This window comes from Thalassophryne amazonica, unplaced genomic scaffold (genome assembly GCF_902500255.1).
Source record: "Thalassophryne amazonica unplaced genomic scaffold, fThaAma1.1, whole genome shotgun sequence".
NCBI lineage: Eukaryota > Metazoa > Chordata > Actinopteri > Batrachoidiformes > Batrachoididae > Thalassophryne > Thalassophryne amazonica.
In genome coordinates, this window is record NW_022986464.1 from 7,815 (window position 1) to 35,743 (window position 27,929).

The following is a 27,929-nucleotide window of genomic DNA, read 5'->3' on the forward strand; positions in this document are numbered from 1 at the left end:
CTGGATATAAAGGACACAGTTTGGCTTAAAGTTCTCTGGATATAAAGGACACAGTTTGGCTTAAAGTTCTCTGGTTATGAATCTAAAAGTACAGTTTGGCTTAAAGTTCTCTGCTTATGAATCTAAAAGTACCCAGTTTGGCTTAAGGTTCTCTGGTTATGAATCTAAAAGTACCCAGTTTGGCTTAAAGTTCTCTGTTTATGAACCTTAAAGTTCTCTGGTTATGAACCTAAAAGTACACAGTGTGGCTTAAAGTTCTCTGGATATGAAGGACACAGTTTGGCTTAAAGTTCTCTGGTTATGAATCTAAACGTACAGTTTGGCTTAAAGTTCTCTGGTTATGAATCTAAAAGTACCCAGTTTGGCTTAAAGTTCTCTGGTTATGAACCTAAAAGTACACAGTCTGGTTTAAAGTTCTCGAGTTATAAAGTACACAGTTTGGCTTAAAGTTCTCTGTTTATGAACCTTAAAGTTCTCTGGTTATGAACCTAAAGCACACAGTTTGGCTTAAAGTTCTGTGGGTATAAAGTACACAGTTTGGCTTCAGGTTCTCTGGTTATGAACCTAAAAGTACACAGTTTGGCTTAAAGTTCTCCGGATATGTACCCAAAGTACACAGTTTGGCTTAAAGTTCTCTGGATATGTACCTAAAGCACACAGTTTGGCTTAAAGTTCTCTGGTTATAAAGTACACAGTTTGGCTTAAAGTTCTCTGGTTATAAAGTACACAGTTTGGCTTAAAGTTCTCTGGATATAAAGCACACAGTTTGGCTTAAAGTTCTCTGGTTATAAAGTACACAGTTTGGCTTAAGGTTCTCTGGATATAAAGGAAACAGTTTGGCTTAAAGTTCTCTGGTTATAAAGTACACAGTTTGGCTTAAAGTTCTCTGGATATGTACCTAAAGCACACAGTTTGGCTTAAAGTTCTCTGGTTATAAAGTACACAGTTTGGCTTAAAGTTCTCTGGATATGAATCTAAAAGTACACAGATTGGCTTAAAGTTCTCTGGTTATGAATCTAAAAGTACCCAGTTTGGCTTAAAGTTCTCTGGTTATGAATCTAAAAGTACCCAGTTTGGCTTAAAGTTCTCTGGTTATGAACCTAAAAGTACACAGTCTGGTTTAAAGTTCTCGAGTTATAAAGTACACAGTTTGGCTTAAAGTTCTCTGGTTATGAACCTAAAAGTACACAGTGTGGCTTAAAGTTCTCTGGTTATGAACCTAAAAGTACACAGTTTGGCTTAAAGTTCTCTGGATATAAAGTACCCAGTTAGGCTTAAAGTTCTCTGGTTATGAACCTAAAAGTACACAGTTTGGCTTAAAGTTCTCTGGATATAAAGGACACAGTTTGGCTTAAAGTTCTCTGGTTATGAACCTAACAGTACACAGTCTGGTTTAAAGTTCTCGAGTTATAAAGTACACAGTTTGGCTTAAAGTTCTCCGGATATGTACCTAAAGCACACAGTTTGGCTTAAAGTTCTCCGGATATGTACCTAAAGCACACAGTTTGGCTTAAAGTTCTCTGGTTATGAACCTAAAAGTACACAGTTTGGCTTAAAGTTCTCCGGATATGTACCTAAAGTACACAGTTTGGCTTAAAGTTCTCCGGATATGTACCTAAAGCACACAGTTTGGCTTAAAGTTCTCCGGATATGTACCTAAAGTACACAGTTTGGCTTAAAGTTCTCCGGATATGTACCTAAAGCACACAGTTTGGCTTAAAGTTCTCCGGATATGTACCTAAAGTACACAGTTTGGCTTAAAGTTCTCCGGATATGTACCTAAAGTACACAGTTTGGCTTAAAGTTCTCCGGATATGTACCTAAAGTACACAGTTTGGCTTAAAGTTCTCCGGATATGTACCTAAAGCACACAGTTTGGCTTAAAGTTCTCTGGATATGTACCTAAAGCACACAGTTTGGCTTAAAGTTCTCTGGATATGTACCTAAAGCACACAGTTTGGCTTAAAGTTCTCTGGATATGTACCTAAAGCACACAGTTTGGCTTAAAGTTCTCTGGATATGTACCTAAAGCACACATTTTGGCTTAAAGTTCTCCGGATATGTACCTAAAGAACACAGTTTGGCTTAAAGTTCTCCGGATATGTACCTAAAGCACACATTTTGGCTTAAAGTTCTCCGGATATGTACCTAAAGCACACAGTTTGGCTTAAAGTTCTCCGGATATGTACCTAAAGCACACATTTTGGCTTAAAGTTCTCCGGATATGTACCTAAAGTACACAGTTTGGCTTAAAGTTCTCTGGATATGTACCTAAAGCACACAGTTTGGCTTAAAGTTCTCTGGATATGTACCTAAAGCACACAGTTTGGCTTAAAGTTCTCTGGATATGTACCTAAAGTACACAGTTTGGCTTAAAGTTCTCCGGATATGTACCTAAAGCACACATTTTGGCTTAAAGTTCTCCGGATATGTACCTAAAGTACACAGTTTGGCTTAAAGTTCTCTGGTTATGAACAGAATGAACCCAAAATATTTCATTTCTCATGTCTTCAACTTCATTTAATTTGTTAATATTCATCCATTCCTGTATTTAAGGCCTGACACATGTTCCAAAAAATGTTGGAACAGGAGCAATTTATTTTAAATCTAAGGATTAAATCATGACATTTACAGCCAGTTTTCTTGAGACAAGTCAGTGCATGAACACATGAACATTCCCAAGTCACTGATTATGTCCTGGACTTTGTTCCATCAATAATGAAGAAATACAAACCATGTGGTAGCTCTGTGTCAGGTAGGCAGTTCTCAAAAACCAAGTGACCTCGCTGGAAGAAAAGTAGTGAAGGAAGCCACCAAGACAGCCAGACAGCTCTGAAGGAGCAGTCGTCTTCTGAGGCTGTTGCTGGAGAAACTTCTGTCTGTTCCGTTACCAGTTATACAGCTTCACGGTGAAGTGGTATAGAGGAGGATTTTCTTAAAAAAGAACATTTACTTTCAGCTTCTCTTTGCCATAAAGCACATGGGAAAAAGTTGGCACTGCAGCAAGAATGGTCATTCATCAATAGCTGATATAACCAACTTCCATCAAGCACTAGAATACAGTTACATTCACAGATACCACTTCAACCTTTTCTGTGCAAAGAAGCCTTCTGCTAACCTTGTCCAGATGTGACACTGACATATCTGTGCTCTGAGGCATCTGAGGTGGACCACGACACAGTGGAAATGTGTGGTGTGGTCAGATAAATGTGCTGTCCAATTTTTTTTTGTTTTTTTTTTGGGGGGGGGGGGGGGGGGGGGGTCAATGCTATGTTCTCCAGACTGAAGACAAACCATCCAGACTGTGATCAGCAACAAGTTCAAAAGTCGGGGTCTGTCCTGGTGTGGGGCTGCGTCAGTGTCTGTGTCAAAGGTCATTTACACTCTGTGATGCAGCATTAATGCAGAAAAGTACACTGAGACTTTAGAGCAACATAAGTTGCCTTCAAGATGACATGTTTTCCAGGGACGTCCACACATTTTACAACAAGACAGAACAAAACCACAATGAATGGGACAAAATAACACCACAAACGCTTCATCGCTTGGTGTCCTCAACACCAAAAGGTCTTTTAAGTGTTGTGAGAAAGAATGACATTACGAGGTGTTAAGTACTTCAGCATCCCGACGTTTTGGTGTGCTGCAGGCCTGAAATCCAGCAATGGATGAACATTTACAAAAAAAAAAAAAAAAAATTACAAATCACGAAATATGTTCTGTTATTTCAGAAGGTGCAACTTCTTATATTTTTGACTCATTACATACAAACAAAATTTTTTCAAGCTATCTTTAATGTTGATAATTGTGGAGTACGGTTCAAGAAAAAAACAGCACAACAACCTCATATCTCAATATGAGTATTTCATTCTATAGTTTGAGTAAGTCACTGTTTATGCAGCATCAAGACCAGGAATCTTTCAGTTTGTTTTCAGATCAATCGTCACCTCCATGTACATTTTGAAACTTTCTGGGGAGTAAAAACCATGAATCCAACAACCCGCTGTGTTGAGCTGTGATTTAATGCCGTCACTCTGGACTTGGAAACAATATGGCGCCTGTCAGTCAAAACCCTGGGACACTGAACATCACCACTGTTAGTATATGTTGGTGCTCCAGTCCCCCCACCCAGCCCCAGGTCCTGTGGTGGGTCCCTCAGCCACAGACTGACATGATAGAACATGTGAACTTCTCCTAGAGGGGAGACAGACACTACAGCTGGGAAGTTGGACTTACAGGAAGCGGATGAAAGGTTTTTCTGTGACATTCTGGCACTGATTTGTTCACAGAAATACGATGAAGATTTGAGTTGTGTGTGTGGGCTCATCCACAGGGTTAACGTCGAGTTTTAGCTGCAGAATGGCATTGTTTTGCACAACACCAAGAAAGCCATTTCTTTAGTGGCTGAAATAGTCTGATCATGCTTCATGATGACTGGCCCGGCTCTTTCTAAGGTTACGTGATGGGCTCAGGCTTGGATCCATATTCCTGCTGAGTTAGCTCACTGATGCCCACTGCTGGTGTGTGACCGTACCTGCAGTTGATGAAGTTGGGCACTGGGTTAAAAAGACGTCCTTCCATCGGATCAGGGTCATCCGTGTTTTCTCCAGCCAGAACCATCCACTCCTCCATCTGCTCACACTCGAACACTTTCCACTGCTGGGACGCACACATCAGGAGGACAAAATCCGCTGCAAACACACAAGCACAGAGTGCACCATCAGGAACGCTGCTTACGGTATCACGCTGATTTCTTAACACACAACCAAGTCTAACGGTGTGAAGAAAGGTCAGAGGTCAGATGCAGCTGGTCTAAACCTCATCCAGATGTTAAACAGCAGAACCACTTTTCACCACGTCGAATGTGCAGCAAGCGAGAGAAACACAACAACACAGCTCGGGACGTCTTTTACCCAGATTTACAGAATTTGATAGTATCTCTCTCGACGTACTGACGAAGCTCGTAATGTCAACAGAAAGCACAACCTGAAAAAGCACCACCCCCCACCAATACCGCCTTCCACTTTGAAACCCACGACTATGTACCATGATCTCCAAGACATGATAAGTTAAAAAAACAACAACTATTCACTTCTTGTTTATCGTGCCAGTCATCTGTGCGGTTTTTCTCAACCAGAAAAGGAAGTCCTGGAAACACACATAAGAGTCACAAGGTGCCATTAATGGAGTAAGTTTCTTTTTCTCCATTACTGAAACAGTTCAAGCACAGCTGGAGAGAGAACACATAGTTTCTGAGTAAACACGGTTCTTTCATTAGCCAGAAACAGATGAAGGTCATACACAGGAAACCAGTCCACAGAACCCACCAGGGGCAAAGCACAACCCAGAACAGGGAGGAACAGGCAAACAGTCAGACCAGGCAGACCATTCCAAAAGGGAAGACAACAACAAAGACAGATCAAAACCAGAAGAGGCAACCTGAGGAGACACGGGGGAAGACGAAAGACCGTCTGAAGGGGTGGTGACTGGGACAGAGACATAGATGGACATATCTGCTGCTGACGTCACACACTGGTGCATCATGGGATTTCTGAGCCTCACAACATACCGCCACTGTAATGCAGTGAAAACAAAAGTACACCATCATAATCTGACCACGCCTCCAGATAATAAGTAGTAAAAAGTCTGCTTCAGACAGTTCACACAGACGGTTCTGATCTGTGTCACAGTGTGTCGAACCGCTTCCAGAGGAACAAGGTGAGACTGTGGTTTCACAGGTACATCCAGCTGATGCAGAATGGACAGAGAGCTGGACAGTGGACAGAGAGCTGGATGATGGACGGAAAGCTGGGCGATGGATGGAAAGCTGGATGATGGACAGAAAGCTGAACAATGGACAGAGAGCTGGGTGATGGATGGAAAGCTGGGCGATGGATGAAGAGCTGGACACTGGACAGAGTGTTGGACGATGGACAGAGAGCTGGACATTGGACAGAGAGCTGGATGATGGACAGAGAGCTGGGCGATGGACAGAGAGCTGGGCGATGGACAGAGAGCTGGACAATGGACAGAGAGCTGGATGATGAACAGAGAGCTGGATAATGGACAGAGAGCTGGACATTGGATGGAGAGGTGGATGATGGACGGAGAGCTGGATGATGGACAGAGAGCTGGATGATGGACAGAGAGCTGGACATTGGATGGAGAGGTAGATGATGGACAGAGAGCTGGATAATGGACAGAGAGCTGGGTAATGGACAGAGAGCTGGATGATGGACAGAGAGCTGGACATTGGACGGAGAGGTGGATGATGGACAGAGAGCTGGATAATGGACAGAGAGCTGGATGATGGACAGAGAGCTGGGCGATGGACAGAGAGCTGGGCGATGGACAGAGAGCTGGACAATGGACAGAGAGCTGGATGATGAACAGAGAGCTGGATAATGGACAGAGAGCTGGACATTGGATGGAGAGGTGGATGATGGACGGAGAGCTGGATGATGGACAGAGAGCTGGATGATGGACAGAGAGCTGGACATTGGATGGAGAGGTAGATGATGGACAGAGAGCTGGATAATGGACAGAGAGCTGGGTAATGGACAGAGAGCTGGATGATGGACAGAGAGCTGGACATTGGACGGAGAGGTGGATGATGGACAGAGAGCTGGATAATGGACAGAGAGCTGGATAATGGACAGAGAGCTGGGTAATGGACAGAGCTGGATAATGGACAGAGAGCTGGGTAATGGACAGAGAGCTGGATGATGGACAGAGAGCTGGATGATGGACAGAGAGCTGGGCGATGGACAGAGAGCTAGACAGTGGACAGAGAGCTGGATGATGGATGGAAAGCTGGGCGATGGATGGAAAGCTGGATGATGGACAGAAAGCTGAACAATGGACAGAGAGCTGGGTGATGGATGGAAAGCTGGGCGATGGATGAAGAGCTGGACACTGGACAGAGTGTTGGACGATGGACAGAGAGCTGGACATTTGACAGAGAGCTGGATGATGGACAGAGAGCTGGATGATGGACAGAGAGCTGGGCGATGGACAGAGAGCTGGACAATGGACAGAGAGCTGGACGATGGACAGAGAGCTGGATGATGAACAGAGAGCTGGATAATGGACAGAGAGCTGGACATTGGATGGAGAGGTGGATGATGGACAGAGAGCTGGACATTGGATGGAGAGGTGGATGATGGACAGAGAGCTGGATAATGGACAGAGAGCTGGATAATGGACAGAGAGCTGGGTAATGGACAGAGAGCTGGATGATGGACAGAGAGCTGGATGATGGACAGAGAGCTGGACAGTGGACAGAGAGCTGGATGATGGAAGGAAAGCTGGGCGATGGATGGAAAGCTGGATGATGGACAGAAAGCTGAACAATGGACAGAGAGCTGGGTGATGGATGGAAAGCTGGGCGATGGATGAAGAGCTGGACACTGGACAGAGTGTTGGACGATGGACAGAGAGCTGGACATTGGACAGAGAGCTGGATGATGGACAGAGAGCTGGGCGATGGACAGAGAGCTGGACAATGGACAGAGAGCTGGACAATGGACAGAGAGCTGGATGATGAACAGAGAGCTGGATAATGGACGGAGAGCTGGACATTGGATGGAGAGCTGGATGATGGACGGAGAGCTGGATGATGGACAGAGAGCTGGACAATGGACAGAGAGCTGGACAATGGACAGAGAGCTGGATGATGAACAGAGAGCTGGATAATGGACAGAGAGCTGGATGATGGACAGAGACCTGGACAATAGACAGAAAGCTGGATGATGGACAGAGACCTGGACAATAGACAGAGAGCTGGATGATGGGCAGAGACCTGGACAATAGACAGAGAGCTGGACGATGGACAGAGAGCTGGACGATGGACAGAAAGCTGGACGATGGACAGAAAGCTGGACAATGGACAGAGTGCTGGATGATGGACAGAGAGCTGGATGATGGACAGAGACCTGGACAATAGACAGAAAGCTGGATGATGGACAGAGACCTGGACAACAGACAGAGAGCTGGATGATGGACAGAGACCTGGACGATGGACGGAAAGCTGGATGATGGACAGAGACCTGGACGATGGACGGAAAGCTGGACGATGGACAGAGAGCTGGACAATGGACAGAAAGCTGGACAATGGACAGAGAGCTGGACAATAGACAGAAAGCTGGACAATGGACAGAGAGCTGGACGATGGACAGAAAGCTGGACAATGGACAGAGAGCTGGACAATGGACAGAGAGCTGGACGATGGACAGAGACCTGGACGATGGACAGAAAGCTGGACAATAGACAGAAAGCTGGATGATGGACAGAGACCTGGACAATAGACAGAAAGCTGGATGATGGACAGAGAGGTGGATGATGGACAGAGAGCTGGACATTGGATGGAGAGGTGGATGATGGACGGAGAGCTGGATGATGGACAGAGAGCTGGATAATGGACAGAGAGCTGGATGATGGACAGAAAGCTGGACAATGGACAGAGACCTGGACAATAGACAGAATGCTGGATGATGGAGCTGGAGTTTTCATTTGCTCAGCCTGTTGATTTGACCTTTGACATGATGTCTTTCGGTGAAAACCTTCTGGCTTTGACCGTGTCGGCTGCTGCAGGCTGATATTCACAAAATCAAGTGTTAATTAAACGCAGCCCAAAACCTGTTAAACATTTAACACTGTGCACAGATTTTATTTCACGATGTTTTTCATCCAGGTTTTAATGTTCAAGGAGCAGATTTTAAAATGAAAATGATCTTGACCAAATCAGGTAAATATTAAAGAGGTCATTTTGTGCAAACTTACGTTTTAATCGGACTTTAACACTTTGACATGATGGATGTCGAATGTTTAAAATCTCCAAAGTCCCACAATTCTGAGCGTTTCCACACACATTCTCCTGCTTTAAGCATAATTTAGGACAGGCACAGCTTATTTGACACCACTGTGACATATGTAACAGAAATACCTCTCATGTTTTACCATGGGCATGTTTTGGCCCCCTTTAAACACTGTTACATTATTACTGACTTTATGAGACTGTCACACAAAAAGCAACCACACAAAAACGCAGCAGCTTGCTGTAGAGGTATTAGTTACAGTTACTGTCAGTTTGTTTAGATTCATAAATTTTCAGTTGATTGTAATCAATTTGAAAACAGCATATGAGTTTCTTGATTACAGATTTTGCAACTGAAGCAATTTTATCAAAACAGGCAAATTTCTGAATCACACAGACATACACACACACTGACCTATCAGGTTTTGGGAGTTTGGCACTGCGTAGAAGTCAGGCAGATAGATCCACTTAATGAGTGCCGAGTTCATTAGTACTGGAGTGCTCCAGCGCCACGGATAGTCTGTTGAGTGAAGAAAAGAAACACCTGAGGTCATGTGGAACAATGGACTTACTGCTTTCACTAAGGCACAGAGGATTTACTGCTCTCACTGAGGCACAGAGACTTACTGCTGTCAGTGAGGCACAAAGGACTTACTGCTCTCAGTGAGGCACAGAGGATTTACTGCTCTCAGTGAGGCACAGAGACTTACTGCTCTCACTGAGGCACAAAGGACTTACTGCTCTCACTGAGGCACAAAGGACTTACTGCAGTCAGTGAGGCACAGAGACTTACTGCAGTCAGTGAGGCACAGAAGACTTACTGCTGTCAGTGAGGCACAGAAGACTTACTGCTGTCAGTGAGACACAGAGACTTACTGCTGTCAGTGAGACACAGAGACTTACTGCTGTCAGTGAGGCAAAAAGGACTTTGTGAGGCACATAGACTTGCTGCTCTCAATGAGACACAGAGGACTTACTGCTCTCACTGAGGTCTTACTGCTCTTACTGAAGCACAGAGGACTTACTGCTCTCAGTGAGGCACAGAGGATTTACTGCTCTCAGTGAGGCACAGAGACTTACTGCTGTCAGTGAGGCACAAAGGACTTACTGCTCTCAGTGAGGCACAGAGGAATTACTGCTCTTAGTGAAGCACAAAGGACTTACTGCTCTCAGTGAGGCACAGGAGACTTACTGCTGTCAGTGAGGCACAGAGACTTACTGCTGTCAGTGAGGCAAACAGGACTTTGTGAGGCACATAGACTTGCTGCTCTCAATGAGGCACAGAGGACTTACTGCCCTCACTGAGGTCTTACTGCTCTCACTGAAGCACAGAGGACTTACTGCTCTCAGTGAGGCACAGGGGACCTACTGCTTTCACTGAGGCACAAAGAACTTACTGCTCTCAGTGAGGCACAGAGACTTACTGCTCTCACTGTCGCACAAAGGACTTACTGCTCTCACTGAGGCACAAAGGACTTACTGCTCTCAGTGAGGCACAAAGGACTTACTGCTCTCAGTGAGGCACAGAGACTTACTGCTCTCACTGAGGCACAAAGGACTTACTGCTCTCAGTGAGGCACAGAGACGTACTGCTCTCACTGAGGCACAGAGACTTACTGCTTTCACTGAGGCACAGAGGACTTACTGCTCTCAGTGAGGCACAGAGACTTACTGCTTTCACTGAGGCACAAAGGACTTACTGCTCTCAGTGAGGCACAGAGACTTACTGCTCTCACTGAGGCACAAAGGAGTTACTGCTCTCAGTGAGGCACAGAGACGTACTGCTCTCACTGAGGCACAGAGACGTACTGCTCTCAGTGAGACAGAGAGACGTACTGCTCTCACTGAGGCACAGAGACGTACTGCTCTCACTGAGGCACAGAGACTTACTGCTCTCAGTGAGGCACAGAGACTTACTGCTCTCAGTGAGACAGAGAGACGTACTGCTCTCACTGAGGCACAGAGACGTACTGCTCTCACTGAGGCACAGAGACTTACTGCTCTCAGTGAGGCACAGAGACTTACTGCTCTCAGTGAGGCACAGAGAACTTACTGCTCTCAGCCACTGTGTCAGACTGATGGGGGCTGCCCCCCAGAAACACACACATGCATGCATGCAACGGGTCACTGACTGGCATGGTGCCAGTAAAGCACCTCTTAAAAAGAAACCGAACAAAAGCCCACGGTGTCTTTTTGCTACATCCACCTTGAACTACAAAAATTCACAACCACATGGTGTTTCAGTGTCTGTCACGTTGGCACTCACCAATGCAGAGCGCCGGCGGGATGCCCACACACAGTAAGTACTGGTAGATCATAAAGATGCAGAGGAAAAGGCAATACTTGGGCCAAATCTTTGCAATCGCTGTTCGGCGCCGCCTCACCAAGATGGCAACTAACCAACAGCCGTGGATGATGACCAGGAAGTTCATTCTCTGTCCAATCACGTTCACCATCATCAGGAAGCAAATCTTTTCAAGATGGAAAGAAAGACATTTATAATGAACAAAGAAAAATGTCCAAATCATCAAACATCGACAAAAACAAACCTTCTTCTGAATTCACAAAAACGTTTATTATAAAATGACTTTTGCTGTAATAATATTTAATTGCTGTAATTATTTTAGAGTTCCCTCTGATTTTTCTGTGATTATTTCCTGTTTCTGCTAAATGAACAAATGATTGTTTCTACCTCCAATCCAAACTTGTAGAACATGTAGTTGAGAAGATACTTGAAGCAGGGGATGAGGCCTTGGTCCAGCGTGTCTCTGGTGGCTGAGGGGAACAGAGTCGGGATGGTGGGTGGAGACCGTTGGAGCTGACGGTAGTGGTGGACGTGGTGACGGTACACGGTGGCCTCAAACACCAACAGCATCAACAACATTAAATGGTTCTGGGAAAACAAGGCCAGAGGACCAACTCATTGTCCTATGAAAGGGATCAGAGGGTTGGAACCCTACACGCTTGACATGCCGCGATGGACTGTAAGTGTTTATAGCTATCAACTGAAATATTTTCCTGATCAATGCATGCTTTTAGATCATCCATCTAGGCTTCTTGCTAGTTGAGATATAAAACAGATGCTTTTTGGACCATGTTTTCCTTGATCTTTGACCAGACTACTCCAAAATCTAGTGACCTCTAGATATATGTTCAAGTAATATCCCCACTTCAGAAGGAAATCCATCCAGCCATTTTTGATTTATCCCCCCACCCCAACCCCAAATTGTAGGGCAGAGTAAATTATGGTTGCTGGCAGCAGGATTTTTTACTACTGAGACCGTGTGTGCCAGCTACTTTAAGACCAGTTAAAAAACAATAAAAAACTGCTTGGCAGACTCAGTGCAGAAACACTTCATACAACCATAATCTGTGACTAAATGTTTGAGTCAGTGTGGCATTTTCCCCACACAAGCATCTGTTCTCAGCCTGAAAACCATCTAAAAATGGATTTAGAGTAGCAGTGTACAGCAAAGTAGCATTCTGTCTCAGAGCATATGCTGACGATACCTTGCTATATCCCAGTGTGGTGGCATCTTTCCTGATGCCAAACCACCTGGCTGGGTCCACTGGTTCCTTGTAGAGAGAGGAGTTCCTCACCTCTTCTGGCAACAGGTTGGTGTCATTGGCCAAAGGCTGAGAGAGAAACAGGAGCACCAACATATTTATCTTCAAACATACAGCAGTGGACATCCACACGAAAAACTAAAACAGGACGCACGGTCTGAAGGGAGACAAAATAAAATACCAGCTGGCTGAGTTTCACATCTGGTCTGTATTTTTGTGCTAAACTGTGTGTTTATGGCAAAAAAGTTATGTTTTGTTCATTTGGTGGCACTTGTGCAATAAAGTCTCCAGTCAGCAACACAAAGACTCGTGCAGCAAAAACTGTTTAAAGCAGTGATTCTGTGTTGATGACAGTCACTTGTTGATCTGGCTGCTTTATTCTGAAAGGAATAACTGTCCGAGTCGGGTAAGTTTGTCTGTCGTCCTACGTGACAATCGGCAAGAACAGTGTGGTTATTGAAATGAAAGAAAAAGCCTCAATTCTCACTCTGTCTGTCACTGTTGTTAAGTCGAAGCTGAACTTCTGTGATCTGGATCGATCTGTGGATTTGATCACACCAGCAGAGGTCTTTGTTCTGTCAGTGTCATTCCAGTTGGCGGACATCCACATGCAGTTACAGTGTTTTAAAACCAGGGGTCACCAACCCTGATAGTGAAGACCAGGCCTGCATCTTCTCCACTCTTTTTTTTTGTTGTTGTAATTTTTATTTTTAAATTTTCAAATATACGAAAACAGAGGAGAAAAAACAGAAAAGAAACTATAAACAATGGGGAAGAGTGTTGTTACATTTGGTCAGAAAATAAATGATCAGTATTCATTGATTTAAAAAAAAATATATTGTTTAGATAAAGTCCGATCTTGTATATTTCACATATTCTGTTCACTTTGACCATGTTTCGATTTTTTTGGTTCCGAATGATGGAGGATAGTTTTTCCATCTCATAGATATCGTGGACTATTTCTATCCATTCTTCCACCAAGGGGGGGGTCTGCCTTCAACCATTTTCTTGTGATGGCTTTTTTACTTGCTATTAATAGGATTGCCAATAATTCTGTTTCATTCCTTCTCCAATTCTGAACATTTGCATCTCCCAAATATAAGCATTCAAATGTAAACAACACTTTATAGCCAAAAACATAATTTACATGATTACAAATCTGTGACCAGTATGTCTTAAGAATACTACAATCCCAAAAAATGTGATAGTGGTTGGCCCCAGAGGAGCCACACAGCCTCCAACATGAATCCCCTCTCCCTCTGTGTCTTTTTTGAACAGGTGTGATAAAGAACCTCGTAATACTTTTCCATCCAAACTCTCGCCATGTATTAGATCCTGTGGTCTTCCACTGAAGGTGACAAATGTTTTCCCAACTTTCAACTGAAATATTCAGTTTGCCCTCAATTTCCCATTTTTTCTTAATGTACTCTGTGTTATCTTCTTTACTTAACTGAATTGCTTTATACAAATTAGATATTATATTGTTCGTAGAAATTGATTTTATTAGAGTTAAAAAGGTGTGTATAAATCCTAATTCACTGTTTTCCCATAGGACTTTGATGTTTTGATCGAAATGATGTCGGATTTGTAAATATCTATAGAAGTCATCTTGATGAAGACCATTTTTTTCCTTCAGCTTTTCAAAGCTCATGAACACCCCCTTGTGGATAAAAGAGTAGTGCGAAGTTAGACCCTTTGAGATCCAAGTTTTAAACCTATTATCTTGAGTATTTAGCAAAAAGTCCGAATCATACGTTCCACTTCATTTGGTAGCTGAAGACCGTCACGAAGCAGTTTTTCCACAAAAATTCTAATTTCTGATGCCTCTTTCTCTGCTTTTCACTGACCCCGTAGATCCTCACGTTTTCTCGCCTGCCACGGGCCTGCATGTCGATTAGCTGTTCTTCTAACTTCGAGCATAGCTTTAGCAAGCCAGTAGCTACGCCCTCGGTTGTTTGAAGGTCGTTCTTTGACCTTTTCTATTCGGTTTTCCGTCGCCTCTAGTCTGTTATTGACTGAGGAAATGTCACGTTTCAACTCTTCAAATTGGCCCCTGCTTTCTTGTCGAAACTGTTTTAGCTCATGTAGGATCTCGGAGTCTGCCATCGTGGGATTTGCTGAGCAGGTGTTAGCTAGCCTTGTCCACGGAACCCAAAACGTGCTTTTCTTTCCCTTCTTCGTGAAAAAAATAGTGTATGGTGATGTCAGGCCCCCCTTTTAATACTTTATGTATCTGATATTTCTCCTAAGAATGGGCCTTTTTATAAGATTTCTCGGGTTCGCTCAGGAGCCTCTCTACTGTGCTGCCAGCATCGCGGTGTTCCAACCGGAAGTCCTCATCTTCTCCACTCTTACAGTTCCACCCACTAATTCACTAAGTCAGGTGCACTCAGCCAACCCAAAGCCAGGAAACACCAGACATGACCAATCAACTGTGGCTACAACAGGGAGATGTGCAGCACATGCAGGTCAGGTGACCTCCAGGAGCAGGGTCAATGACCTTTGGATCAAATCAACTAAAATTATGGATGACTTAAACAAATCAGATTAAAGCAGCCTGTTACGGTTGTCCAGGTCTCTGTAACTTACCACGTCGCAGGTGCTGGAGTACTCAGCAGGGTTGACGACACTCAGCTGGTACAACATTTTACACATGATAATGATGCAGACCCACACAGTGGACAGACAGGAGGCCATGGACCTGAAACGACTGTAGGGCATGGCCAGGGACCATAGCACCACCAGGACCAGGTTCATCACTGAGGGCTGTGACGAGACACACAGACAACACAGTGTGAAGACCTCAATGTACAGACACAGCATGTGGACATAAACACTCAGACCCAGAGTGTGGACCTCAAGATGCAGACGCAGCGTGTGGACCTCAACATGCAGACACAAGCGTGTGGACCTCAACGCACAGACGCAGTGTGCTGACCTCAACGTGCAAACGCAGTGTATGGAGGTCAACTAGCAGGCGCAGTGTGTGGACCTCAATGTGCAGATGCAAGCATGTGGACTTCAACGTGCAGACACAATTGTGTGGATTTCAACATGCAGACACAATTGTGTGGATTTCAACGTGCAGACACAATTGTGTGGATTTCAACGTGCAGACACAATTGTGTGGATTTCAACATGCAGACACAATTGTGTGGATTTCAACGTGCAGACACAATTGTGTGGATTTCAACGTGCAGATGCAGTGTGTTGACATCAACGTGCAGACACAAGCATGTGGACTTCAACGTGCAGATGCAGCGTGTGGACCTCAACGATCAGATGCAACATATGTTGCCCTCAACGCACAAATGCAGTGTGTGGACCTCAACGTGCAGACGCAGGGTATGGACGTCAACTAGCAGACACAGCATGTGGACCTCAATGTGCAGACGTAGTGTGTGGACTGCAACATGCAGATGCAGTATGTGGATCTCAACGTGCAGATGCAAGCATGTGGACTTCAATGTGCAGACGCAGCGTGTGGACGTCAACAAGCAGACGCAGCATGTGGACCTTAACATGCAGATGCAGTGTGTGGATCTCTGTGCACAAACGCAGCGTGTGAACCTCAACACACAGATGCAACGTGTGGACATCAACAAGCAGATGCAACGTGTGGATCTCAACGTACAGACACAACATGTTGCCCTCAACGCACAAACGCAGTGTGTAGACCTCAATGTGCACACGCAAGTGTGTGGACTTCAGCATGTGGACCTCAATGCGCAGACACAACGTGTGAACCTCAACATGCAGACGCAGCATGTGGACCTCAACAATCAGACGTAGTGTGTGGACCTTAACGTGCAGATGCAGTGTGTGGACCTTAAGTCCTGGTCCCACTGGCGTTTAGGAGGATTTGCGTATGGATTGCACACAAAATTGGCTCATATTCGCTTAATGTCCACAATATGCGTGAAACATGCCTGTATGAGTCGGCTGACACCCGCACACGTCCGCAATTATCTGCAGAAGCACGTTTTTCCATTGCCAGGATTTTTGAGCTGCGCAAAATTTTGGCTGCGGATGACATCTGCCTTACATACTCCATACATACTCAATCTATGAGCTGTATATTCACCGCCATCTGCTGATAACCGCAACTGACAGGGATTTGCGGCTTGGCAGCAGACTGGGACAGTGTGTAAAATGGATATTTTGCGTGCCCATCATGTCCACATCAATCAATCAATCAATTTTTTTATATAGCGCAAAATCACAACAAACAGTTGCCCCAAGGCGCTTTATATTGTAAGCCAAGGCCATACAATAATGATGTAAAACCCCAACGGTCAAAATGACCCCCTGTGAGCAAGCACTTGGCTACAGTGGGAAGGAAAAACTCCCTTTTAACAGGAAGAAACCTCCAGCAGAACCAGGCTCAGGGAGGGGCAGTCTTCTGCTGGGACTGGTTGGGGCTGAGGGAGAGAACCAGGAAAAAGACATGCTGTGGAGGGGAGCAGAGATCGATCACTAATGATTAAATGCAGAGTGGTGCATACAGAGCAAAAAGAGAAAGAAACAGTGCATCATGGGAACCCCCCAGCAGTCTACGTCTATAGCAGCATAACTAAGGGATGGTTCAGGGTCACCTGATCCAGCCCTAACTATAAGCTTTAGCAAAAAGGAAAGTTTTAAGCCTAATCTTAAAAGTAGAGAGGGTGTCTGTCTCCCTGATCTGAATTGGGAGCTGGTTCCACAGGAGAGGAGCCTGAAAGCTGAAGGCTCTGCCTCCCATTCTACTCTTACAAACCCTAGGAACTACAAGTAAGCCTGCAGTCTGAGAGCGAAGCGCTCTATTGGGGTGATATGGTACTATGAGGTCCCTAAGATAAGATGGGACCTGATTATTCAAAACCTTATAAGTAAGAAGAAGAATTTTAAATTCTATTCTAGAATTAACAGGAAGCCAATGAAGAGAGGCCAATATGGGTGAGATATGCTCTCTCCTTTTAGTCCCCGTCAATACTCTAGCTGCAGCATTTTGAATTAACTGAAGGCTTTTTAGGGAACTTTTAGGACAACCTGATAATAATGAATTACAATAGTCCAGCCTAGAGGAAATAAATGCATGAATTAGTTTTTCAGCATCACTCTGAGACAAGACCTTTCTGATTTTAGAGATATTGCGTAAATGCAAAAAAGCAGTCCTACATATTTGTTTAATATGCGCTTTGAATGACATATCCTGATCAAAAATGGCTCCAAGATTTCTCACAGTATTACTAGAGGTCAGGGTAATGCCATCCAGAGTAAGGATCTGGTTAGACACCATGTTTCTAAGATTTGTGGGGCCAAGTACAATAACTTCAGTTTTATCTGAGTTTAAAAGCAGGAAATTAGAGGTCATCCATGTCTTTATGTCTGTAAGACAATCCTGCAGTTTAGCTAATTGGTGTGTGTCCTCTGGCTTCATGGATAGATAAAGCTGGGTATCATCTGCGTAACAATGAAAATTTAAGCAATACCGTCTAATAATACTGCCTAAGGCAAGCATGTATAAAGTGAATAAAATTGGTCCTAGCACAGAACCTTGTGGAACTCCATAATTAACTTTAGTCTGTGAAGAAGATTCCCCATTTACATGAACAAATTGTAATCTATTAGACAAATATGATTCAAACCACCGCAGCGCAGTGCCTTTAATACCTATGGCATGCTCTAATCTCTGTAATAAAATTTTATGGTCAACAGTATCAAAAGCAGCACTGAGGTCTAACAGAACAAGCACAGAGATGAGTCCACTGTCTGAGGCCATAAGAAGATAATTTGTAACCTTCACTAATGCTGTTTCTGTACTATGATGAATTCTAAAACCTGACTGAAACTCTTCAAATAGACCATTCCTCTGCAGATGATCAGTTAGCTATTTTACAACTACCCTTTCAAGAATTTTTGAGAGAAAAGGAAGGTTGGAGATTGGCCTATAATTAGCTAAGATAGCTGGGTCAAGTGATGGCTTTTTAAGTAATGGTTTAATTACTGCCACCTTAAAAGCCTGTGGTACATAGCCAACTAACAAAGATAGATTGATCATATTTAAGATCGAAGCATTAAATAATGGTAGGGCTTCCTTGAGCAGCCTGGTAGGAATGGGGTCTAATAAACATGTTGATGGTTTGGATGAAGTAACTAATGAAAATAACTCAGAACAATTGGAGAGAAAGAGTCTAACCAAATACAGGCATCACTGAAAGGAGCCAAAGATAACGATACGTCTTTGGGATGGTTATGAGTAATTTTTTCTCTAATAGTTAAAATTTTGTTAGCAAAGAAAGTCATGAAGTCATTACTAGTTAAAGTTAATGGAATACTCAGCTCAATAGAGCTCTGACTCTTTGTCAGCCTGGCTACAGTGCTGAAAAGAAACCTGGGATTGTTCTTATTTTCTTCAATTAGTGATGAGTAGAAAGATGTCCTAGCTTTACGGAGGGCTTTTTTTTATAGAGCAACAGACTCTTTTTCCAGGCTAAGTGAAGATCTTCTAAATTAGTGAGACGCCATTTCCTCTCCAACTTACGGGTTATCTGCTTTAAGCTACGAGTTTGCGAGTTATACCACGGAGTCAGACACTTCTGATTTAAAGCTCTCTTTTTCAGAGGAGCTACAGCATCCAAAGTTGTCTTCAATGAGGATGTAAAACTATTGACGAGATACTCTATCTCCCTTACAGAGTTTAGGTAGCTACTCTGCACTGTGTTGGTATATGGCATTAGAGAACATAAAGAAGGAATCATATCCTTAAACCTAGTTACAGCGCTTTCTGAAAGACTTCTAGTGTAATGAAACTTATTCCCTACTGCTGGGTAGTCCATCAGAGTAAATGTAAATGTTATTAAGAAATGATCAGACAGAAGGGAGTTTTCAGGGAATACTTTTAAATCTTCTATTTCCATACCATAAGTCAGAACAAGATCTAAGATATGATTAAAGTGGTGGGTGGACTCATTTACTTTTTGAGCAAAGCCAATAGAGTCTAATAATAGATTAAATGCAGTGTTGAAGCTGTCATTCTCAGCATCTGTGTGGATGTTAAAATCGCCCACTATAATTATCTTATCTGAGCTAAGCACTAAGTCAGACAAAAGGTCTGAAAATTCACAGAGAAACTCACAGTAACGACCAGGTGGACGATAGATAATAATAAATAAAACTGGTTTTTGGGACTTCCAATTTGGATGGACAAGACTAAGAGACAAGCTTTCAAATGAATTAAAGCTCTGTCTGGGTTTTTGATTAATTAATAAGCTGGAATGGAAGATTGCTGCTAATCCTCCGCCCCGGCCCGTGCTACGAGCATTCTGACAGTTAGTGTGACTCGGGGGTGTTGACTCATTTAAACTAACATATTCATCCTGCTGTAACCAGGTTTCTGTTAGGCAGAATAAATCAATATGCTGATCAATTATTATATCATTTACCAACAGGGACTTAGAAGAGAGAGACCTAATGTTTAATAGACCACATTTAACTGTTTTAGTCTGTGGTGCAGTTGAAGGTGCTATATTATTTTTTATTTTTTTATTTTTATGCTTAAATAGATTTTTGCTGGTTATTGGTAGTCTGGGAGCAGGCACCGTCTCTACGGGGATGGGGTAATGAGGGGATGGCAGGGGGAGAGAAGCTGCAGAGAGGTGTGTAAGACTACAACTCTGCTTCCTGGTCCCAACCCTGGATAGTCACGGTTTGGAGGATTTAAGAAAATTGGCCAGATTTCTAGAAATGAGAGCTGCTCCATCCAAAGTGGGATGGATGCCGTCTCTCCTAACAAGACCAGGTTTTCCCCAGAAGCTTTGCCAATTATCTATGAAGCCCACCTCATTTTTTGGACACCACTCAGACAGCCAGCAATTCAAGGAGAACATGCGGCTAAACATGTCACTCCCGGTCCGATTGGGGAGGGGCCCAGAGAAAACTACAGAGTCCGACATTGTTTTTGCAAAGTTACACACCGATTTAATGTTAATTTTAGTGACCTCCGATTGGCGTAACCGGGTGTCATTACTGCCGACGTGAATTACAATCTTACCAAATTTACGCTTAGCCTTAGCCAGCAGTTTCAAATTTCCTTCAATGTCGCCTGCTCTGGCCCCCGGAAGACAATTGACTATGGTTGCTGGTGTCGCTAACTTCACATTTCTCAAAACAGAGTCGCCAATAACCAGAGTTTGATCCTCGGCGGGTGTGTCGTCGAGTGGGGAAAAACGGTTAGAGATGTGAACGGGTTGGCGGTGTACACGGGGCTTCTGTTTAGGGCTACGCTTCCTCCTCACAGTCACCCAGTCAGCCTGCTTTCCCGGCTGCTCGGGATCTGCCAGGGGGGAACTAACGGCGGCTAAGCTACCTTGGTCCGCACACATCACACACATCACAAACTAAAATAAGTTGTAGCGACTGCATACAGATTGGCCACGAATAAAGCGTTTTTATTACTTCTGCTTTGCATGTGATTTGCGGCGGATGTAAATCAGATGCGCTGTGTTCACAGCTGGACGCTGTTCTTTGTTCTACCAGCTGCCACGCACTCTGCGCTGGATGCTGCGTATATAGAATAATTATTTTGTGGCAGATTAATCATTTTATTCTGCAAATTGGCTGTTGAAAATGGCTCTAATCACCTCCTGAATCACAGAGGAAGCTGCAGTTGGGCCGTTTGTGCGTGCATGCATACGCGAGCGGCTAACAAGCTGCAGAAAGCATTTTGAGCCGTCTCAAAGGGCTTTCTTATTTGACTTGTTTACATTGTCAAGGCTTAATAAAACAGTTGTGTGTTTTTTTCCTTCTTGTCTGCAGCTGTTACAGTATTTATTCCTATGTTTAAAACAGATTTAACTTCTTGTTATAATCGTTCAGACGAGCTGCGCTCTGGTGCGATTCGCTGATGTCACCACTCGCCCTGTTCACTGCTTCTTTACTCCAATCAACTTGTCCAAGTCCAGCAAATGCTCCAGAGGCTGTATTGTTGGTGTGAATAGTGATGCTGAAAGGAGCGAGTGCGCTTCTTTTATGACCACAATGCAGATGCCGTGCACGCGCAACACGTGCGCAATGCATTCATAATACACCTGTAATACTGCCATGATAATCGCAATGTGTTAGATCCGTTTCCTCACTACATGTGTTATATAACAGGGATTGTTCATATATTCACTATACATTATTAATATATCCGTAATTCATACTGGGACATTTGTCATTTTTGGCCATTTTTGTTGCGGACGACAACGAACGCCCGCAATTTGTGTACTCAATTCATGCGCAATAAATCCTCTCTCCAGTGGGACCGGGCCCTTAACGTGCAGATGCATCATGTGGACCTCAACATGCAGACACAAGCATGTGGACTTAAACACGCAGATGCAGCGTGTGGATGTCAACGCACAGACGCAACATGTGGACCTCAACGAACTGACACAACATGTTGCCCTCAACGCACAAACGCAATGTGTAGACCTCAACAAGCAGACGCAGTGTGTGGACCGCAACATGCAGACACAGTGTGTGAACCACAACGTGCAGGTGCAGAGTGTGGACCTCAACGCTCAGACACAGCATGTGGACTTCAACGTGCAGACGCAGCATCTGCACCTCAAGATGAACATGCAGCACGTGGACTTCAACAAGCAGACACAGTGTGTGGACCTCAACGATTAGGTGCAGCGTGTGGACCTCAAGGCACAGACGCAACATGTGGACCTCAACACAGAGGCAGTGTGTGGACCTCAATGCTCAGAGGCAGTGTGTGGACTTCAACACGCACACGCAGCGTGTGGACCACAACATGCAGACGCAGTGTGGACCTCAACATGCAGACTCAGCATATGAACTTCAATGCACAGACGCAACATGTGGAGCTCAATGCACACACGCAGCGTGTAGACCTCAATGTGCAGACACAAGCGTGCTGACTTCAATGTGTGGACCTCAACATGTAGACGCAACGTGTGGGCCTCAAGAGGCAGACACAGCATGTGGGCCTCAAGAGGCAGACACAGCATGTGGACCTCAAGGCGCAGGCACAGCGTGTGGACCTCAAGGCGCAGGCGCAGCGTGTGGACCTCAAGATACAGATGCAACGTGGACCTCAAGACGCAGACGCAACGTGTGGACCTCAAGGCGCAGATGCAACGTGTGGATCTCAATGTGCAGACACAAGAGTGTGGACTTCAGCATGTGGACCTCAACCTGAAGATGCAGTGTGTGGACCTCAACATGCAGACAGTGTGTGGACCTCAACATGCAGACAGTGTGTGGACCTCAACATGCAGACAGTGTGTGGACCTCAACGTGCAGATGCAAGTGTGTGGATGTCAACATGCAGATTCAGTGTGTGCACCTCAAGATGGAGATGCAGCATGTGGACTTCAATGTGCAGATGTAGCGTGTGGATATCAAGAGGGAGATGCAGCATATGGATCTCAACGCTCAGACGGAGCGTGTGGAATGCACAGGTGCAGTGTGTGGACATCAACAAGCAGACACAAACTGTGGACCTCAACGTGCAGATGCAGTCTGTGGACCTCAACGCTCAGACGCAGTGTGTGGACGCCAACATGGAGATGCAGCGTGTGGACATTAATGAACAGACGCAGTGTGTAGAAGTCAGATGCAAGCGTGTGGACTTCAACGCAGACGCAGCGTGTAGACCTCAATGTGCAGACGCGTGTAGACCTCAACGTGCAGACGCGTGTAGACCTCAACGTGCAGACGCAGCGTGAAGACCTCAACGTGCAGACGCAGCGTGAAGACCTCAACGTGCAGACGCAGCGTGAAGACCTCAACGTGCAGACGCAGCGTGAAGACCTCAACGTGCAGACGCAGTATGTAGACCTCAACGTGCAGACGCAGCGTGTTGACATCCACACGCTGCCGACTCATACAGGCATGTTACACGGATATTGCGGATGTTTGGCGAATATGGGCCAATTTTGTGCGCAATCCATATGCAAATCCTCCTAAACGCCAGTGGGACAGGGCCCTTAACACAGACTCAGCGTGTGGACCTCAACACACATATGCAGCATGTGGACCTCAACATGCAGATGCAAGTGTGTGAACGTCAACATGCAGATTCAGTGTGTGCATCTCAAGATGGAGATGCTGCATGTGGACCTCAACGTGCAGATGCAACGTGTGGACATCAACACACAGATGCAGCATGTGCACCTCAACATGCAGACACAGTGTGTGGACCTTAACGCAGACTCAGCGTGTGGACCTCAACACACATAGACAGTGTGTGCATGTCAACATGCAGACACAGTGTGTGGCCCTTAACGCAGACTCAGCGTGTGGACCTCAACACATATAGACAGTGTGTGCATGTCAACATGCAGACACAGTGTGTGGCCCTTAACGCAGACTCAGCGTGTGGACCTCAACACACATAGACAGTGTGTGCATGTCAACATGCAGACACAGTGTGTGGCCCTTAATGCAGACTCAGCGTGTGGACCTCAACACACATAGACAGTGTGTGCACCTCAACATGCAGACACAGTGTGTGGCCCTTAACGCAGACTCAGCGTGTGGACCTCAACACACAGACAGTGTGTGCACCTCAACATGCAGACACAGTGTGTGGCCCTTAACGCAGACTCAGCGTGTGGACCTCAACACACATAGACAGTGTGTGCACCTCAACATGCAGACACAGTGTGTGGCCCTTAACGCAGACTCAGCGTGTGGACCTCAACACACATAGACAGTGTGTGCATGTCAACATGCAGACACAGTGTGTGGCCCTTAACGCAGACTCAGCGTGTGGACCTCAACACACATAGACAGTGTGTGCACCTCAACATGCAGACACAGTGTGTGGACCTTAACGCAGACTCAGCGTGTGGACCTCAACACACATAGACAGTGTGTGCACCTCAACATGCAGACACAGTGTGTGGACCTTAACGCAGACTCAGCGTGTGGACCTCAACACACATAGACAGTGTGTGCATGTCAACATGCAGACACAGTGTGTGGACCTTAACGCAGACTCAGCGTGTGGACCTCAACACACATAGACAGTGTGTGCATGTCAACATGCAGACACAGTGTGGACCTTAACGCAGACGCAGTGTGTGGACCTCAACACACATAGACAGTGTGTGCATGTCAACATGCAGACACAGTGTGGACCTTAACGCAGACGCAGTGTGTGGACCTCAACACACATATGCAGCGTGTGGATCTCAATGTGCAGATTCAGCGTGTGCTCCTCAAGATGGAGATGCAGCGTATGGACCTCAACACTCAGACGCAGCGTGTGGAATGCACAGGTGCAGTGTGTGGACATCAACAAGCAGACACAAACTGTGGACTGTGGACGTCAATGTGCAGATGCAGCATGTGGACCTCAACGCTCAGACGCAGTGTGTGGACCTCAAGATGCAGACGCAACATGTGGACCTCAAGACGCAGACGCAACGTGTGGACCTCAAGACGCAGACGCAACGTGTGGACCTCAAGGCGCAGATGCAACGTGTGGATCTTAATGTGCAGACACAAGAGTGTGGACTTCAGCATGTGGACCTCAACATGCAGACATAGTGTGTGGACCTCAACGTGCAGATGCAAGTGTGTGGATGTCAACAAGCAGATTCAGTGTGTGCACCTCAAGATGGAGATGCAGCATGTGGACTTCAATGTGCAGATGTAGCGTGTGGACCTCAAGATGGAGATGCAGCATATGGACCTCAACGCTCAGATGGAGTGTGTGGAATGCACAGGTGCAGTGTGTGGACGTCAACAAGCAGACACAAACTGTGGACTTCAACGTGCAGACACAGCATGTGGACCTCAACGCTCAGACGCAGTCTGTGGACACCAACATGAAGACGCAGGGTGTGGACTTTAGGGCTGCATCTATCGAATACTTTTGGAATCGAGTATTCTATCGATTTTTTTTTTTCGGATAAAAAAGTACTTTTGCATTTTTAAACAATATCAGTGGTGGCAGATCTCTCCCTAAGCAATGGCACAATGTCACTGTGCCATCATGCAGATTAACTTTAGGATGTTCCCTCTCTCTGTTTTCCCAGATAATTATTTATTTTTTCACATTATTAAGTTTTGGAGCTTTGCCAAACCATAAGCCCAGGCGCTCTGTGAAATCTTCAGTCTGCGGACAGGACATTCTTTTTTTTTTCTTATTGCACATTTCATTTGCACTGTTTATTGCTGTGATTTATTCAGTGTTTAGTGTATATTTCTACATGCCGTACAGAGCAGCTCAAACCGAAGTCAAATTCCTTGTTTTCTGTGGATACTTGGTGAATAACAAAGCCTTTGAAAAAACGGCTGTGGAGTGCAACATTTCCACAACAGCTGCACTGATAAATTAACTCTACAGCCTGTTGATAACAACGCTTATCTAATCTGAATATAGGCATTTTTTTGAATAGTTAAACATGAGAGCAGCCAGTGGAGCAAACCACGTTAAAAAAATGTATATAAACACACTGCTTCACTTTAAATGCATAATAAGTCAGTTTCAGATGATCAGCACAGACCCTTTGTCTTAAAAGGTTTTATTTTACTCAGCATGTGGCTTTGTAAACTTGTAGCATCGCCTGCTACATTGATTAGTGCTTACATTAGTTATGGGCATGCTCTACGGTCTTCTTCTCAGTTTTTTGTGGGAGCGTTACAGTGTCACCTACAGGCTTGGCATATGTACTACAGCTTTAAACGAACATTTTTTGTAATCGAATTATTCGAATTACTCGATTAATCCTTTCAGCCCTAGTGGACTTCAATGCAGACGCAGCGTGCGGACCTCAACGTGCAGACGCAGCGTGCGGACCTCAACGTGCAGACGCAGCGTGCGGACCTCAACGTGCAGACGCAGCGTGCGGACCTCAACGTGCAGACGCAGCGTGCGGACCTCAACGTGCAGACGCAGCGTGCGGACCTCAACGTGCAGACGCAGCGTGCGGACCTCAACGTGCAGACGCAGCGTGCGGACCTCAACACAGACAGAATGATGCACAGCAGGATGATGTCCTTCAGAGCATGCACTGAAAAATATTTTTTATTTCATGTCACTGTAACAGGAGTGAAGGGGAGGTGATGGTCTAGTGGTTAAGTGTTGGGCTTGAGACCAGAGGATCCTCGGTTCAAATCCCAGCCTGACTGGAAAATCACTAAGGGCCCTTGGGCAAGGTCCTTAATCCCCTAGTTGCTCCTAGTATGTAGTGAGCGCCTTAATGGCAGCACCCTCACATCAGGGTGAATGTGAGGCATTATTGTAAAGCGCTTTGCGTGTCTGATGCAGATGGAAAAGCACGATATAAATGCAGTCCATTTACTGTAACAGGAGATCTGGACTTACCTCTTTCAGAGCCACCCAGACAGAGAAGAAAGCCACCATCTTCAGGATGTGAAGCTCTAGAAGCCTCCAGAGAAACACCTGGAATTCTGTGAGAATGTCGGAGAACTTTCTGGACAGAACCAGCAGCCGGTCCATTACAAGTCCCCACTTGCTGGGTTTAATTTCTGCAAAGTTAAAGAGAACCCATGAAGAAGAGGAGAGATGGATGGAGGCAGAAGAGGAGTTGTGATCTATATACTATTACATGAAGAAGCCCCGCCCCTGCACATCTGTAGCCACCTGACTGTGGAAACCACTGATCTGTCCACACTGGACTAGGTGGTGCTGTGGGTCACAGCCACTAAAGTCCCTGTTCACCACACTGTCTCCAGAGATCCAGGGCTCTAACCAAGTCAGACATCCAGGTCAGAACAGAAATTTAATTTGCCACACTGGGCAACAACACGGCGGTTTCAGTGATGTCATATAAACAGATGTGTGTCTGTATACAACACATTTCTCTGTGTGTGTGTTTGTCATACTTTGATAGTTTAGTAGTACTTCATTCAGTATTTGTTGTTGTGTTCATGTGAGGTTCTTAAGACTCTGCATTAAACAGATGGAAGCACCGTGTGGCATCAACCCCATAAATAAATAAATAATCTAATAATTATTATTGGACATAAGCTGACAATGAAGTTTTGTACCTTCATCTTCAGATTCATCACCAATAGTTGTCACCAGGTCCACCTCTTCGAAGCCCTCGCTCATGTTGTCACTGGAGCCGATCTTCTCATCCTGGTCCTTTTTCTTCTTCCTGGACAACAGTTCATGTCATGAGTTTAAACTCGAACAGGCGGATGAGTGTTCGAGCACCTGCCTTAGGTGCAGAAGGTGGTTCATTCCATTCATATCTCTCCTCCTCTGTGATCCCATTAGTACCCATCACCGCCACTGGGCCTCTGACTGGTTCCTGTCACCAACACGCTCACTGAGGTCCGCTGCCACCTCCTTCAACTCACTCCAGAGGTCACATCCCACTTGGGGGACAGATCACACTGAGGACTCCTTCAGTTTGCAGCTTCACACTCTTCAGCACGTCACCACCTCACGCTCATCTTCCATTAGAAAGACCTCAGCACCAGGTCTCCTCCCACACAGACTGTGAGACAACCTCCTGGACCCCCCTCCGATCACCCTGGCCTCACTTGACTTCCACTTTTCTCGCACACACAGCAT

At 45.2% G+C, this 27,929-nt stretch overlaps 1 protein-coding gene across 1 annotated transcript; it reads right to left on the bottom strand.

Annotated features, from left to right (window-relative positions):
• Nucleotides 1-4,452: 4,452 nt before the first annotated feature.
• On the bottom strand, nt 4,453-27,929 carry LOC117506228 (piezo-type mechanosensitive ion channel component 1-like). The gene is made up of 10 exons (XM_034165722.1): nt 27,803-27,929; nt 27,640-27,730; nt 27,398-27,507; nt 26,712-26,875; nt 14,969-15,145; nt 12,323-12,448; nt 11,505-11,705; nt 11,079-11,283; nt 9,228-9,332; nt 4,453-4,688 (listed from the first exon to the last, which is right to left on the bottom strand). The coding sequence occupies exons 1-10, from the start codon at nt 27,927-27,929 to the stop codon at nt 4,453-4,455; spliced, it is 1,542 nt and encodes a 513-aa protein (XP_034021613.1).